Consider the following 17837-nt stretch of genomic DNA (forward strand, 5'->3'; position numbering starts at 1 on the left):
AACATAAAAATGTATTTTATCAAGCAAAACTATGCTACATTTTATCTCTGGGACCCTCAGGATGACAAACACAGAGCAAGATTACTGAATGTAAGTACATTATTTAATAGACGATTTGCCTATTAGAGACAATATAATTTTATCACTCACATTTCTTGTGGACGCCCCTCCACACAGCACTTATGACCCCATCATCTCTGTTATACCAGCCTGCCTTACTGGTGATGATGACCTGAAATGTATTTTTGTGTCATCCAGCATGTAGCGGTTACATATCTACCTGTCATGGTACTTCCATACTGCTACTGCTGGTAGTGGAACAGGCAGGGCCAAGCCAGGTGCAGACAAAGCAGACAGTGAGGATGATGGGGCAGCCACAGCACCACAACTCTGGGCCTGGTGCCCATGATGTGATTCAGAGAACAGAGGTCTGATTGAGCCGCTCTAACCAGCCCTCTGGCTCCCATCAATGAGCCATTTGAAAGACCAGCAGGCCACTGTCTGTACGGTTGGAGCCCTCCTCGTCATGTGAGGTCAGATTCCATTCCAGTGGCCCAGAGTGGCAAAGCCGGTCGCTCACTAGTCTTCTTTAGCCAATGCTCTGGTCAAGGTTACATTCTTTACCCTCTTGGATCTAACAGCTGACAGTCTCAGTCTGGGTTTTATTGGGATTTAAAACATGTGGGGTGTTATTAGAATAAGATCATCCATCTTCCACTGAATTTTAGTTTAAAGAGTTCAAATGTGGATTTAACTTCGACTGTCTCAACTAATATTGTTATGAGGGTCTTCAAATGCGATCCCTCGTTGAGGATTTATCTTGCAATGTTTCACCTTTGAGCTTTGCATGGAACTCCAGGACTTGTATGGGAGTACAACCACTGCCAGAGAATCTGGAATGTTGTTTCCATCCCAGAGTGAGGAGGTCTGGTACTGGGTCAGTCTGATTCTGACCAGGCCAGGTGCGGTGATGGTCCTCTCCCAGCATGCTGCTGGTGGACAGGCTGGGCATGGGGCTGGGGTCCTGGGCTTGGCTGGACCAGTGGGCCTGGTGCAGGGCTGGCCAGAAGTGTGAGCTTCGCTATCTGACGCTGGAGGAACCAGACGGCGTGTTGAGTTCCACAGACGGGAAGGGGGCCGTGTGTAACCTAGAAGAAGTACAGTTTCTTGTATGCAGTTATTTTCCATCTCAAAAGGTTAAGTGGGTGGTGTAGTTACCTCCTTTGTATGCTCTTTGATGTAGACACCATCAATGGGGTTGTTGTACATTTGGCCCATGTTGTTGTCTAGCTGTATTTCATTTAACACTAGATCTAAAGATATCAGGGGGTGTTTGTCTCTACAGAGAGGGTGAAACTGCCTATGGGGTAGGCCTATATTGGTGACAGATACCTATGGGGGTAGGCCTATAATAGTGACAGATGCCTATGGGGTAGGCCTATAGTAGTGACAGATGCCTATGGGGGTAGGCCTATATTGGTGACAGATGCCTATGGGGTAGGCCTATAATAGTGGCAGATGCCTATGGGGGTAGGCCTATATTAGTGACATATGCCTATGGGCTAGGCCTATAATAGTGACAGATGCCTATGGGGTAGGCCTATAATAGTGACAGATGCTTATGGGGTAGGCCTATAATAGTGACAGATACCTATGGGGTAGGCCTTTATTAGTGACAGATGCCTAATAGGTTAGGCCTATATTAGTGACAGATGCCTAATAGGTTAGGCCTATATTAATGACAGATACCTATAGTTTAGGCCTATATTAGTGACAGATGCCTATAGTTTAGGCCTATATTAGTGACAGATGCCTAATAGGTTAGGCCTATATTAGTGACAGATGCCTATAGTTTAGGCCTATATTAGTGACAGATGCCTATAGTTTAGGCCTATATTAGTGACAGATGCCTAATAGGTTAGGCCTATATTGGTGACAGATACCTATAGTTTAGGCCTATATTAGTGACAGATGCCTATAGTTTAGGCCTATATTAGTGACAGATGCCTAATAGGTTAGGCCTATATTAGTGACAGATGCCTAATAGGTTAGGCCTATATTAATGACAGATGCCTATAGTTTAGGCCTATATTAGTGACAGATGCCTATAGTTTAGGCCTATATTAGTGACAGATGCCTATATTAGTGACAGATGCCTATAGTTTAGGCCTATATTAGTGACAGATGCCTAATAGGTTAGGCCTATATTGGTGACAGATACCTATAGTTTAGGCCTATATTAGTGACAGATGCCTATAGTTTAGGCCTATATTAGTGACAGATGCCTAATAGGTTAGGCCTATATTAGTGACAGATGCCTAATAGGTTAGGCCTATATTAATGACAGAAGCCTATAGTTTAGGCCTATATTAGTGACAGATGCCTATAGTTTAGGCCTATATTAGTGACAGATGCCTAATAGGTTAGGCCTATATTAGTGACAGATGCCTAATAGGTTAGGCCTATATTAGTGATAGATGCCTAATAGGTTAGGCCTATATTAATGACAGATGCCTATAGTTTAGGCCTATATTAGTGACAGATGCCTATAGTTTAGGCCTATATTAGTGACAGATGCCTAATAGGTTAGGCCTATATTAGTGACAGATGCCTAATAGGTTAGGCCTATATTAGTGACAGATGCCTAATAGGTTAGGCCTATATTAATGACAGATGCCTATAGTTTAGGCCTATATTAGTGACAGATGCCTATAGTTTAGGCCTATATTAGTGACAGATGCCTATAGTTTAGGCCTATATTAGTGACAGATGCCTATATTAGTGACGGATGCCTATAGTTTAGGCCTATATTAGTGACAGATGCCTATATTAGTGACGGATGCCTATAGTTTAGGCCTATATTAGTGACAGATGCCTATGGGGTTACATTGCCGCTGCTCCTTTACAACCCTTCTCCTTGGCCCTGGTTGAGGTGAGAGATGGGTGCAGCCTGGGAGTCTGGAAAGAAGGAACTAGGGCAGTGGCTTTTAAATTTAGCTCCACATGCCCCACGGCTGCAGGTAGAGAGCAGCTTTGTACTCTGAGCTGTTTTGGGCTTGGAGCGCCAGGGGTGGGCGGAGTCGGAGATGCTGCACTACTCAGCAGTTAAGTTTCACACTTTAAAAAAAGGGGGGGGGGGGATATGTCAGAGAGGGGAAGAGAGCCGGAGAGATCCTCATTTCTAGCAGCCGTGTTGTTGGTGTAGTGCCATGCAAGGGTTACATTGGGACTCTTCTTAATGCTGCAGTGGTCTACTTGCTGAAGATGCAAAACTGAAATATCTCAGGAAGCTGAATAATTTTTTAAATCCATTATGATGAGGAAGTTCATGGGGTTGATCATGATGATGTTTGTCCATCATGTAATACCGAAGTGTGTGTTGTGTGATTGCAGACGAGCCGGCTAGCCCTAGTGTTGACCATGAGGCCACGTCCATTCCTGCTTCCGCCGTGATATCTGGCGTTCCAGCCGTACTCCCCCTGAACCCAAGCTCCTCCCCGTGCCCTTTCATTCGCCGACAGATGTCACATGACCAAGGTAAGAGGCACTCTGGGGGTGGGGCTCCTGGTTGTCATAGTTATGGTGCAGATACAGGTCTGTCTGTTGCTGTGTTGTTAATGCCGTTGTCTGTTTCAGTCATTAGTGGCATCTGAAACATGGTACCCTATTCCGTATGTAGTGCACTAATGTTAACCACATCCCCATGGGCAAAAGTACTGCACTATATAGGAAATACTACCGTTCCGTTTCAGCCACCTCCATTGTGTTGTTTTCTGAGAATGCATGACATTGACCCAGTTCTTTGTACAGGCTTGAAAGCAGCGAGGATGTCACCTTCATCAGTGCTGAATCACTTTGAAGTAAAATTTGCAGTTTGACATTGCTTAGAAATCCCATTCACTTTGGGCTGTGCATTTCAACACAATTCTGTCCTGAAAAAACTTTTGGCCGGTCATGCTTATCGGTCTGTAGGTTAATTTGCATAATGTTTGTGGAATTAAATTGCCCTGTGTGTTTTTGTTAGTCTTTTATTTATCCCACGCACAGCTTACAGAGCCTAGTTTGAGGAGCGGAATAGCCTACCACCTGTCAGACAGGATACAGAGCCTAGTTTGAGGAGCGGAATAGCCTACCACCTGTCAGACAGCTTACAGAGACTAGTTTGAGGAGAGGAATAGCCTACCACCTGTCAGACAGCTTACAGAGCCTAGTTTGAGGAGTGGAATAGCCTACCACCTGTCAGACAGCTTACAGAGACTAGTTTGAGGAGAGGAATAGCCTACCACCTGTCAGACAGCTTACAGAGACTAGTTTGAGGAGCGGAATAGCCTACCACCTGTCAGACAGGATACAGAGCCTAGTTTGAGGAGCGAAATAGCCTACCACCTGTCAGACAGGATACAGAGACTAGTTTGAGGAGCGGAATAGCCTGCCACCTGTCAGACAGCTTACAGAGACTAGTTTGAGGAGAGGAATAGCCTACCACCTGTCAGACAGCTTACAGAGACTAGTTTGAGGAGCGGAATAGCCTACCACCTGTCAGACAGGATACAGAGCCTAGTTTGAGGAGCGGAATAGCCTACCACCTGTCAGACAGGATACAGAGCCTAGTTTGAGGAGCGGAATAGCCTACCACCTGTCAGACAGGATACAGAGACTAGTTTGAGGAGCGGAATAGCCTACCACCTGTCAGACAGGATACAGAGACTAGTTTGAGGAGTGGAATAGCCTACCACCTGTCAGACAGGATACAGAGACTAGTTTGAGGAGCGGAATAGCCTACCACCTGTCAGACAGCTTACAGAGCCTAGTTTGAGGAGCGGAATAGCCTACCACCTGTCAGACAGCACCAGAGTAGCTCCTCAAGGCTACTGGAGTGAAGCCTGCTTTTGGAAGCTCAGTCACTGCACAACATGTAACATCTCTATATGCGATCGCATGGTACACTTTGGTGGCCACAATTAAAAAGTAGCTATTTTTATTTCCCAATCTCAACTTGTAAAGTTTGTCTCCCATTCGCCATTAGGAGGCATAAACTATAGCCTGCCTACTGTCAGTGGTCACCACCACTTTGCAATGTGAGCTTGAGGCAGTAGACCTGTTTGAAACCTGATCGTTTTACTTCAAAAAATGAGGCATATCTTACCTTGTTCAAAGTAGCCTAGTGAAAATCCATCCATAGAGACGTGGAGGCAATTATTTAATAAAGTCTTCCTCTAGCCATTAACCAGCATTTCTCTCCTGTTCTATTGGTTTTCATATCAACTTTCTTTCATTGTCCAGAAAGCCAAAGGCACAGTCCTAGTCATATAGCAACCCATCATGGTAGTTACTCTTTCTAAGTTTCTAACAGCGATGTTCATCCCTGTCACGTGTGGAACTGCTCACATTAGGTCTGCTGTTTACAACGGTGTTTTCCGCTAATTGTATTTGGGTAAATGTTTGAAAATGACGTTTTATCTGCTTAATTACAGGAGTTGCATGTTCAATAACAGGCTATTGTTGCATGTTTTCATTAAGCTCATAATGAAAAATGTCCTGTCCTTGTATGCATGCATAGTATCAGAGAGGAAGAGTCAACGCGAGAGGTTTCACTCTCGACAAAATCTGTCCAAAGTAAGCCCAATGCGTTTCAATGGACTTATTTTGGGCCTAAGCTTGTTGACTGCCTTCCCGCCGACACTTCCCATTGTTAGTGCGGAAACATACGCATCTCGTCATTATATACAGATATCTGATAGTATTTTCTGTTGGTCAAGTCATTTTACCATTGGGGATTTTTTTTACTCTTTGTTGACTGGTTAATGAGGGTCAGTTAGTCGGCAGAAAAATGGGCCGAATTTGAATCTCTAGTCCTGTGATATTGAGCTCTAATACCACCACTGACCCTCACCAATAACACCCAGCTGGAACATCACTCTGCCCTGACTCCTTAAAACACTTATGTACCCCTGTTGCCATGACACAGCCCTTCACACTGTCGTTGTATACATCTTCCGTTCTCAAGAGTCTCTCAGAAATGCTATCCTGGAGTCTGATGCTTCGACCAAACAAGAACGGTCCAAATCCTGTGACGAGGGTCTGGATAACTACAGAGAGGAAGGCAGAGGGTAAGTCCCTTTTGAAATTTGGTCTGATTTCTCATGATACTCTTTTCCAATGGTTCTCTGTTCATCCTCCTAATATCTGCCATTTTGTCCCCCTCCTTCTCTCGGTCTCCAGCCGGTCCAACAGTAAACACATGCCTGGACTGAGAGGCCTAAGAAAGGTGAGGACACGGATCTATCCAGGGTTAATTAACCACAACATGTCGGCTGTGTTTATAACAACTGTAAAGGGTTATAACAGCTCTATAAAGGTTTATCCATGACATGTTGGCTGTGTTTATAATGTCTGTTAAATTGCTAGGGACTATTATGATTAAGGTCTTCTGCTTTTCCCCACATTGAGTGTCCAACGGCGTGCCAAGCTGCTACTTTTTAATTCAGTCTTTCTACTCTCCCTGTGCCTTTGAAATGTTTTCTAATGACATTGACAGGATGTGTTGTGTGGTTTTTGGCTCATCTTGATTTCCTCAGCCATAATGAACTCGCCTGTCTGTGATTTTCCTGCGGTAGTCAGGCTTTGATGCTCCCGAGACTCCTGGGGATTGACGCTCTTTAAGAGTACAGGCTCGCTGTTTCTGCTGATACTCCTCTTGGTGTGTGTGTGTGTAGGCTCTGGATGGACACAAGTCGTCTGATGACTCTGGTTCCAGAAGGGACTCCTCTTCAGATATCTTCAGTGACTCTTCTAAAGAAGGCTGGCTCAACTTCAGGCAGCTCAACACTGAGAAGAGCAAGGTATGTGTTTTTATATTGTCAAATCATGTGGCGGTCTACTGTGCTGATCTGGTTACAATCCACCATAGATGCTGGAAAGGACCATGTGAAACAAAAATATCTACAATAGTGTGAAAAAGAAAACATGCACGCCCACCCCCACAATGCAAACAATTTTGATCTTCACGCAGAGCCTTATCTCGTTTCTTTCTCTCCCCAACTCTCTGTAGCGTGTAAGCGGGGGTTCGAGGTCGTGGAAGCAGATGTACGCTGTGCTGCGAGGCCACGCCCTCACGCTCTACAAGGACAAGAAGGACGGCGTCTCTCACGCCTCCTCCCACTCCCAGTCCGACGACGACCCACAGCCAATCAGCATCAAGGCCTGCCTGATTGACATCTCCTACAGCGACACAAAACGCAAGAACGTGCTGCGGCTGACCACGTCCCACTGCGGGTACCTGTTCCAGGCGGAGGGCAGGGATGACATGCTGTCTTGGATCAGAGTCATCCAGGAGAATAGTAATCTGGATGATGAGGTGGGTTCTTCTGGGAAAGATGCTACGCTCTAATCTACTGCATTACTAATCTAATCATAATCACATGATGTCATTGTAGTGCGTTTCAATTCTTTGGTGACCAATCTTAGATTGAATCATTCTTTGCTGAGCACATGTTTTTATCCAAAGTGACTTGCATACAGTAGCTAGCATTTATACCAAGATTCAGGTGCCCAGGTCATAACCTTACCTCAAGGCAGTTGTTTGAAATGCCTGTGTCCTTTTTTTGAAGCAGTCACTTGTGAGTAGCCTGCATTTGCACTTCTTGGATCTCATTTACACCAGTCATTGTCACTGTCCTTGGTCACTAGAAGAAACAATAGATTTTGGACAGAGAGACTAAACCATCTTCGTTCACTGCTCCTCCCCTTGGGTTAACTGCTATGAAGAGTTTGTCCGGTTGCCTTGGTGTTCCTGTTCTGTGGGTAGACTGACTACTACTGCCTTAAAGTAACAATGTCAAACCATTTTAACACTAGGGACAGTTTCCCTAACATAGATTAAGTCTATTCCTGAAAAAGCATTGAACATGTATTTTAATCCAGAATTATGCTTAAACTGTCTGGGGAAACTACCCCTCGACTACTAATGCTTACTGTATGTATGATATCACTAGGCTACAGAAAATACAAAAACATCCCCTGCTGGACTCTAACAAGAATGTTTTACTGTTGCTGTTCTATCACCTCGTCTGTTGGCCTGTGAAATGAGCTAACAGTTCACTTGCTTGTTCAGCGGTTTGCCCCTTCTCAGTTAGCCTTCCTTGGGTCTTTGTCTGTGGTCTCATTCTCCCACAGAGTCTCACTACTGGAGACGAGCCCATGACTTCTAAATAGCACAAACAGGATTCAGTGTGGTAAACTACTAAATCATGTTAACTTTAAACTCTCTGCACAAACGGTAGATCAGTGATTAACCCTTTTAGGTTTGATTCTTTACATGGACTGACTTTGTTGTCTGTGATGTGTTTCAGAGTGCTGGTATAACCAGCCAGGACCTGATCAGCAGAAAGATCAGAGAGTACAACACCATGATGAGGTATGCAGCCTGACACACGCCCTCTTTATTTCACCCACAATGCAATGTCCCTTTAGACCCACTCCTATGCACAAGCCATTCAAGTCACACATAGTATTATTGAATGTACTAGAATATCATATTTGTGTCTCTGTGTTGGATCCAGTGCCCCCAGCACCAAGACTGAGCCTTCCCCCAAAACCCCCCGGCAGTCCCTCAGTATCAGACACACCCTCCTGGGGGGGAAGGGAGAAGGCAAGAGCCCACACTCACCCAAAACAGGAGAGAGGGGTAAGATTACAAAAGAGGGCTTAAAGCCAGCGATTACATTTACCACCAGTAGACATGCTGTGTCCTTTACAAACAGCTGAAAAGGAGTGCATAGTGCCGAAGGTATAGCTGTTCTACACAGTAAAGGTGCACAGTAAATATGGTAGGCCTTCATGTGGAAATATGTTATTGAAAATGTTTATCTTTGGCCGCCTGCAGAAGCAGCTGTTGACCCTCCAGTAGCTAGTGTGGTTTGAGTGTGTACCTTTAGTGTGGATTAGCTCTGACACGGCTGCTTTGTGTGTGTTCTGTCAGATGACTCCAGTCCTCCACGGGATAAGGCTGCCTGGAGGAGGGGCATCCCCGGGATCATGAGGAAGCCCTTTGAGAAGAAGGCCACAGCTGGGGTCACCTTTGGGGTGCGCCTCGATGACTGCCCATCTGCACAGACCAACAGGGTAAGTGAGAGAGTGTGCGTGTGTTCACATGTGAGAAAGACATGGTGGAAATGATGTTGAATGAATTGAGCATGTGTTTTGTTCCCCTTTGATGGTCTTACATTTGCGAGGTTTAAGTTCTATGTTATGTTTATGAAAGTGGTATCTATTTATTTGTTTCTTGATTCATCCAATATGTATAATGCTAAAGGCTTAATGCCGTGTAGTTTATTCCCCTCATCGTGGAGGTGTGCTGCAAGCTGGTAGAGGAGAGGGGGCTGGAGTACACTGGGATCTACAGAGTACCAGGGAACAACGCTGCCATCTCCAGCATGCAGGAGGAGCTGGACAATAAAGGACTGATGAGTGACATCGACATCCAAGAAGATGTGAGTGACACACACAGACACACACCAACCTCTCCTTGTTCCAGTCTGTAATCCCCACATGTTTTAAGCTAACAACCATCATTCCTGTTCCCAAGAACTCTAATGCGTCATGCCACAATGACTACCACCCTGTAGCGCTCACATCTGTAATCATGAAGTGCTTTGAAAAGCTGTTTATGGCCCACATTAACTCCACCATCCCAGCCACCCTAGACCCACTCCAATTTGCATACCACCCCAACAGATCCATAGATGACGCAATCTCAATTGCTCTCCACACTGCCATAACCCACCTAGATAAGAGGAATACCTATGTGAGAATGCTGCTCATTGACTAAAGCTCAACGTTCAACACTATTGTCCCACCCAAGTTCGTCACCAAGCTTAGGACTCTGGGTCTGAACACCTCCATCTGCAACTGGATCCTGGACCTCCTGACGGGCTGACCCCAGGTGGTGAGGGTAGGCAACACAGGGGCCCCACAGGGATGTGTGCTTAGTCCCCTCCTGTACTCTCCGTTTACCCACGACTGAGTGGCCAAGCACGACTTCAACACAATCAAGTTTGCTGACAACGCAACGGTGGTAGGCCTGATCACCGACGACGATGAGGCAGACTACAGGGAGGAGGTCAGTGCCCTGGCAGTGTGGTCCCAGAACAACAACCTCTCCCTCAACGTCAGTAAGACCAAGGAGCTGATGGTGGTCTACAGGAAACGTGGTGGGGGGGGGGGGCGATCATGCCCACATTGACAGAACTGTAGTGGAGCAGGTCGAGAGCTTCAAGTTCCTCGGTGTACAAATCACTAAAGTCTTAAAATGGTCCAAACACACATGCACAGACGGGAAGAAGCCGCGACAGCTCCTCCTCCCTCCCAGGACGTTGAAAAGGTTTGGCATGGGTCCTCAAATCCTCAAAGTTCTACAGCTCTACCGTTGAGAGCATTTTGACTGGCTGCATCACTGCCTGGTCTTGCAATCGCGCCGCCATCGATCGCATGGCTCTACAGAGGGTGGTGCGGACAGCCCAGTACATCACTGGGGCCGAGCTCCCTGCCATCCAGGACATCTGTATCAGGCGGTGTGAAAGGAAGGCCCGGAAAATTGACTCCAACCACCGAAGCCATAGACTATTCTCTCTGCTTCCGCATGGCAAGCGGTACCAGTGCATCAAGTCTGGTACCAACAGGCTCTTGAATATTTTCTATCCCCAAGCAATAAGACTGTTAAATAGCTAACAGAATAGCTACACAGACTATCTGAGTCTACCTTGTATCTTTATTGACCTTTATTTTTGCACTGTCTCAATGCACATTCACAGGGCCCTACACACATACACACACACACACACACACACACACACACACACACACACAATTCAATCTGCTCATAGACACGTAATATGCACGTACATTTATACTGACTCTACACATACAAACACACCCACTCACATACAAGCTGCTGCGACTCTGTTTATTATATATCCTGTTGCCAAGTCACCTTACCCCTATACATATCTACCTCCATCACTCCAATATCCCTGCACATTGTAAATATGCTATTGGAACTGACCCTGTATATAGTATGCTTGCTTGCTTGCTTGCTTACTTACTGTGTTCCTCATGCTTCTTATTTTTTGCTCTGTGTTACTGTTTTCTTTAAGTATTACATTCTTATTGATTTATTGCATTGTTGGGTTTTGAGTTTGCAAGAAAGGCACTTGTCTGTACTTGTGCATGTGACATTAAAACTTGAAACATACATATATATCTCCCATACCTCACAATAACTCCTTTAATGGTTTTCTCACTTGTTTTCCCTGACAGAAATGGAGGGACCTAAATGTGATCAGTAGTTTACTGAAATCCTTCTTCCGGAAACTTCCAGAACCCCTTTTTACAAATGGTGAGATACTGAACACATAGTAAATGCATGCATATAAAGAAAAGACAATTGGTTAAGAAAGTTAATTAATCCTATTTATTTAGTCATGGTTGTTAAAGGAACTAAGTGGTCCTTGTATTCTATTTACAGAAAAATATGCAGATTTTATTGAAGCCAATCGAACAGAAGACGCAGTGGAGAGGTTGAAAGAGCTCAAGAGGCTGGTAAGTTACTGTTCATTCTATGAGGGTTTTATAGATCTATAGGAATAAGAGCTTCATATAGTCTAGTGGTAGGTTTTAATTGTTGCATTCAAGCATTGAAGGTTGGTTCTCTTCTCTTCGCAGATCCTTGAATTGCCTGAGCATCACTATGAAACCCTCAAATTTCTCTCTGGACACCTTAAGTTGGTCTCTGAAAACTGTGAGAAAAATAAGGTATGTCCGTGGGATAAAATGTTTTTTAAATGGAGCCTTTTAATATAGAGGCCTTGTGTATGGACTTGACTGAATGCCACTCACGTCTCTCCCCCCCCCCCCCCCCCCAGATGGAGCCTCGTAACCTGGCCATCGTGTTTGGTCCGACTCTGGTCAGGACCTCAGAGGACAACATGACCAATATGGTCAACCACATGCCAGACCAGTGCAAGATAGTGGAGAACCTCATTCAGCAGTTTGACTGGTTCTTCACTGAGGAGGGGGACGATGACCCTGTTGTACGTAGCATCTCTCTCGCCATCTCGCTACTGCTTTCTCACCCCGCCCACACACCTATCTAAACACACTCGGTCATGCTACTCTCAGCTGGTAATAACACACAATGTTCAGTGTGTGATGTAGTGGATGTTTGTTAATCTTGCTGGTTGGCTAAAGTGTTGTATGAGGTGAACATTTTTCTCTCTGCATCCCTCGTTGACTTCTTTCCTCTACGTTCCTCTCCCTCATTGGATCTCACTCCTGCAGACCTCAGTGGAACAGGAGAGTACAGTGCAGTCTCAGCCTGTGCCGAACATCGACCACCTGCTGTCCAACATCGGCCGGACCACAACAACCACCTCAGCTGCGGAAGTCTCAGGTAACTCACCTTTTTCTCATTGTTACCACGCCTGGCGTGGCTCTAATGCAACACTCCTGTGACCGTTTTACCAGTATACTAATGAGCCTCAGAAAAAGGGACACACGCATTTCCTGGGTATGTTCAGAATGTACCTGTTAGTCCTAAAATAAGAGGCTTCTTGTTTGCTTTCCATCAGATGATCTAAAGCTAAGCAAGTCTACTGAAAAGTCTCGTGCTTTTGTAAAGGCAAGCTATTTTAGCAATTCTTCAATGGAAGGATTTTCGGTTATCCAATTGGAAATTGCTGAAAAGAATTTGCAAATGTTGTTAAGGTCTGTTTCGTTGTCATTCTTTTTTCATTTGCCCAAGACGATAAATTGTCTTTTACGTTAGATCATTTTCCCAGTTCTCTCTTTTTGCTTTTTTATGATTATTTTTTCCTTTGCTCATGTCATCTCTCCCTGTGCTTTGCTCATGTCATCTCTCCCTGTGCTTTGCTCATGTCATCTCTCCCTGTGCTTTGCTCATGTCATCTCTCCCTGTGCTTTGCTCATGTCATCTCTCCCTGTGCTTTGCTCATGTCATCTCTCCCTGTGCTTTGCTCATGTCATCTCTCCCTGTGCTTTGCTAATGTCATCTCTCCCTGTGCTTTGCTCATGTCATCTCTCCCTGTACTTTCCTCATGTCATCTCTCCCTGTACTTTCCTCATGTCATCTCTCCCTGTGCTTTCCTCATGTCATCTCTCCCTGTACTTTCCTCATGTCATCTCTCCCTGTGCTTTCCTCATGTCATCTCTCCCTGTACTTCCCTCATGTCATCTCTCCCTGTACTTTGCTCATGTCATCTCTCCCTGTGCTTTGCTCATGTCATCTCTCCCTGTGCTTTGCTCATGTCATCTCTCCCTGTGCTTTGCTCATGTCATCTCTCCCTGTACTTTCCTCATGTCATCTCTCCCTGTACTTTCCTCATGTCATCTCTCCCTGTGCTTTCCTCATGTCATCTCTCCCTGTACTTTCCTCATGTCATCTCTCCCTGTACTTTGCTCATGTCATCTCTCCCTGTGCTTTGCTCATGTCATCTCTCCCTGTGCTTTGCTCATGTCATTTCTCCCTGTGCTTTCCTCATGTCATCTCTCCCTGTGCTTTGCTCATGTCATCTCTCCCTGTGCTTTGCTCATGTCATCTCTCCCTGTGCTTTGCTCATGTCATCTCTCCCTGTGCTTTCCTCATGTCATCTCTCCCTGTGCTTTGCTCATGTCATCTCTCCCTGTGCTTTGCTCATGTCATCTCTCCCTGTGCTTTCCTCATGTCATCTCTCCCTGTGCTTTCCTCATGTCATCTCTCCCTGTGCTTTCCTCATGTCATCTCTCCCTGTGCTTTGCTCATGTCATCTCTCCCTGTGCTTTCCTCATGTCATCTCTCCCTGTGCTTTCCTCATGTCATCTCTCCCTGTGCTTTCCTCATGTCATCTCTCCCTGTACTTTCCTCTTTATGTTGAGATGAAGACTCCTTTTCTTTCAGTTATTTTCTTCCCCTCCCATATAAACCCGGCATGTTCTTTCCCCCAAAACAACAAACAAACAAAACAACAGAGTGGAAGTATTAACCCTTCTGACCCCTACCCTTGGTTTGTGTGTAGTGTGTTTTTTTCTCCCCTGTACCTGTCCAGCACTCACACATTGACCCAATCTGACACAGGCCAAGTGGGTGGCGTCTTTCACTCGCTGATGTCACTGGTGGACTCTGTAATGTCAGTGGTGGACAGCTGGGACTGTAGGAAGAAGGACGATGAGTGTTGTCCCCAGTGTAGCTGCCTAGTCTGCAGAAACCCTCAGCTCTGTTAACTTGGGGGGAAACATGAAGGAGCGGAGAAAAACAGAAAGAAAGAGACGTCGATGTTTTGTCATTTCCTGTTGGTGTGCACGTTTTTCACATTTCTCTAAAATGAAAATACCTTATAACCTAATGGAAACATACAGAGCAGTGCCTGCAGTAGTTTCTTCTGAAAGCCTTTCTGCTGTCTCTTGTCTCTAAAGCTGATCGCGAGGACAAGTAGCATGGTACGGTCAAACCACGGTTTCACTACCGCCTGCTCATGTGGCATTACTGTCATGGTGTCTGGGGGGGGTTGTAGTGGTGGGGGGCTGAGCTGGCTGTTCTCTAACACATTCAAAAGACATCTAGGAGAGATCAGAACATAGTTACACACACACACACATTGACTAGGGTGGTTAGAAGGATGCCGGTGAGATAGTAAGTAAAGTTGCTCTGGTTGCTTTTGTCCCTTTCTGCCCTCCTGTCACATTTGACTCTCAATCATACATTTGAGATGGACATCATAGGGTGAATCTCGAAGGTATTGTACTATTTATTGCGTGCAGTCTACTCAAAACGTTAGATGGAAGCAAGGACAGCATTGGGGGAGACGGTCTGAGGAGATCTCTCCTTGCTTCCCTCTGATGTTATGTGAAAGAGGTGAGGAGATGATTCAAGGAATCAGGAAAAGACTTCTGAGATTCACCCCTAGTCTTCTTAATGAACCACTTTTTTTCTCAGCATCAGAAACACCAACTACAGCCGAACACTGCCACCTAGCTCCTCCCTCACTGCTACGTACTTCTACCACAACACACCGACCATCCACGTCTATCAAACACCCACCTTCCCCATCAGAATCCTTGTGTAGCACACTGATATACACAACAGATTTGGGGTCAGTTCCACCTATATTCCAAATGATTACGGTAAAATAGCATTTCCTATATGGAGATATTCCATGTTCCATGTCCAATACAGCTGACAAGAATTTAAATGGAATTGACCCCAACTCGGACACACACAACTCGGAAATCAAGCAAACACACTTAAAGGAAAATTCCGTTGTTTCATTAGTATATTATTGTTGATATAGTCCCAAACTGTTTTGCATGTCAGCGATCAAGTTTTGAAGATATAGAATTTTCTAAATATAGAAATAGAGTCGTTATGATGCATTTTTCATCATACAGTGCATTCTGAAAGTATTCAGACCTTTTGACTTTTCCCACATTTTGTTACGTTACAGCCTTATTCTAAAATGGATTACGTTGTTGTTGAGGGAAAAAACAACAATCTACACACAATACACCCCATAACACCCCATAATGACAAAAGCAAAAACAGGTTTTTATCAAAATAAATATGGAAATGTTACATTTACATAAGTATTCAGACCCTTTACTCGGTACTGTGTTGAAGCACCTTTGGCAGCGATTACAGTCTGGAGTCTTCTTGGGTATGATGCTACAAGCTTGGCACACCTGTATCTGGGGAGTTTCTCCCATTCTTCTCTGCAGATCCTCTCAAGCTTTGTCAGGTTGGATGGGGAGCGTTGCTGCACAGCTATTTTCAGATCTCTCTAGAGATGTTCAAGTCTGGGCTCTGGCTGGGCCACTCAAGGACATTCAGAGACTTGTCCCGAAGCCACTCCTGCGTTGTCTTGGCTGTGTGTTTCGGGTAGTTCTCTTGGAAGGTGAACCATCACACCAGTCTCAGAACCTGCTCCAGAGTGCTCAGGACTTCATCAAGGATCTCTCTATACTTTGCTCCGTTAATCTTTCCCTTGATCCTGACAAGTCTCCCAGTCCCTGCCTCTGAAAATCAACCCCACAACATGATGCTGCCACCACCATGCTTTGCAGTGGGGATGGTGCCAGGTTTTTCTCCAGACCTGAAGCTTGGCATTCAGGCCAAAAAGTTCAATCTTGGTTTCATCAGACCAGAGAATCTTGTTTCTCATGGTCTGAGAGTCTTTAAGTGCCTTTTGGAAGACTCCAAGCGCGCTTTCATGTGCCTTTTACTGAGGAGTGGCTTCCGTCTGGCCACTCTACCATAACGCCCTGATTTGGTGGAGTGCTGCAAAGATGGTCGTCTTTCTGGAGGGTTCTCCCATCTCCACAGAGGAACTCTGGAGTCTGAGTGACCTCCCTGACTAAGGCCCTTCTCCCCCGATTGCTCAGTTTGACCGGGTGGCCAGCTCTCGGAAGCGTCTTGGTGGTTCCAAACTTCATCCATTTAAGAATGAAGGAGGCCACTGTGTGTAGATTGAGGATTTTGTTAATCAACTTGAGAATAAGGCTGTAACTTAACATGCACTGTATGATTCTGTGTTTTGCATCATATGTATCATACTGGCTGTATGATGCATTAAATACCAGCAGATGGTTTTTGCATGGAGTTTTCCTTTAAGCCGTACCCCCCCACCCCCCACCCAACACACACTATTCTGGCTTGATAGTTGCAATATTTATGTAGGGAATGATTTCTTTGATAAGGTTTTTGTACGGACCCTGTTTTGTAGTGTTTTTGGTTGTCAATCATATTCAATTGACCTAACCCAGAATGTTCACGAGTGCTACAGGGATTATAGAATAGAGTTCGAGACATATTGCACAACCTGCCCATTTTATCGTGGCTAGCCTGTATGGGTGGAACAACTACAACACACAGAGACGTGTTGTCATCCCTTCCTATGTGATTGATGTCTCTGAGATGAGAACAAATGCCCTATTGCTGGTGGCTGACTGTGTATTGTAATCGTTTGTGACTGATGTAACCTGTGGTCCGTGATGTGTTGATGTACCCTTTGGGTACGTCCTGTTATGAGCATGAGCTGCTTCCTGTCCTAGTGCACACTGCCGGGTTTCATCTTGTTCCTGTCATCCCTCCATTCCTGGCCACCTCCTCTCTTCCTCCTCTCTCATGGACAGTGCCTTTCTTCTGTTTCCTTCCTTCATCTCTGTGAGCTACAAATCCCCTCTGTTGAATCTCCTGCCCCCTCACAGTGCAGGTTTCTGTCGGTCTCTTCACTCTACCCTGTGATCTGCCTACAGTCTGTCCTCTCTCCCTGACTTGATAATTGTGTTCAGCAGATTGTAAATGCTTTAAAGATGGTTTCTCATGCCTTCTCCTCTCCCAGATTCAGCATGCAGTGACTCCTCCAAATCAAAGGTAAGTGGCACCAAGTTTTCTGTCCATCTTTTACCTCCTATTTTCTCTTTTTTGTTGCCATTTAGCAGATGGTCTTATCCAGATTGATTAGCAATTGACCATTCAGTTTCAGAGCAGAATTTGAATTTATGTAACCAGGTAGTCCAGTTGAGAACAAGTTGTCATTTACAACTGCGAGCTGGCAAAGATAAAGCAAAGCAGTGCAACAAAAACAACAACAGAGTTACACATAAACAAACGGACAGTCAATAACACAATAGAAAAATCTATGTACAGTGTGTACAAATGTAAAAGAGTAGGGAGGTAAGGCAATAAATAGGCCATAGAGGTGAAATAATTACAATTTAGCATTAACACTGGAGTGATAGATGTGCAGATGATGATGTGCAAGTCGAGATACTGGGGTGCAAAAGAGCAA

General features: G+C 45.1%; 1 protein-coding gene across 1 annotated transcript in view; it reads left to right on the plus strand.

The window, feature by feature from the left end:
* The window catches only part of LOC139386568 (rho GTPase-activating protein 21-like), an 81424-nt gene that overhangs the window by 55862 nt on the left and 7725 nt on the right, over nt 1-17837 (plus strand). The window contains exons 9-23 of the mRNA XM_071132222.1: nt 3394-3537; nt 6008-6110; nt 6223-6268; nt 6717-6842; nt 7052-7357; nt 8352-8416; nt 8562-8686; nt 8981-9123; nt 9330-9491; nt 11317-11395; nt 11525-11598; nt 11722-11811; nt 11922-12089; nt 12337-12448; nt 17388-17419. Coding sequence (XP_070988323.1) covers nt 3394-3537; nt 6008-6110; nt 6223-6268; nt 6717-6842; nt 7052-7357; nt 8352-8416; nt 8562-8686; nt 8981-9123; nt 9330-9491; nt 11317-11395; nt 11525-11598; nt 11722-11811; nt 11922-12089; nt 12337-12448; nt 17388-17419 — 1775 coding nt within the window. The remainder of the gene's footprint in view (nt 1-3393; nt 3538-6007; nt 6111-6222; nt 6269-6716; nt 6843-7051; nt 7358-8351; nt 8417-8561; nt 8687-8980; nt 9124-9329; nt 9492-11316; nt 11396-11524; nt 11599-11721; nt 11812-11921; nt 12090-12336; nt 12449-17387; nt 17420-17837) is intronic.

Source organism: Oncorhynchus clarkii, chromosome 28, assembly GCF_045791955.1.
Source record: "Oncorhynchus clarkii lewisi isolate Uvic-CL-2024 chromosome 28, UVic_Ocla_1.0, whole genome shotgun sequence".
Lineage (NCBI taxonomy): Eukaryota > Metazoa > Chordata > Actinopteri > Salmoniformes > Salmonidae > Oncorhynchus > Oncorhynchus clarkii.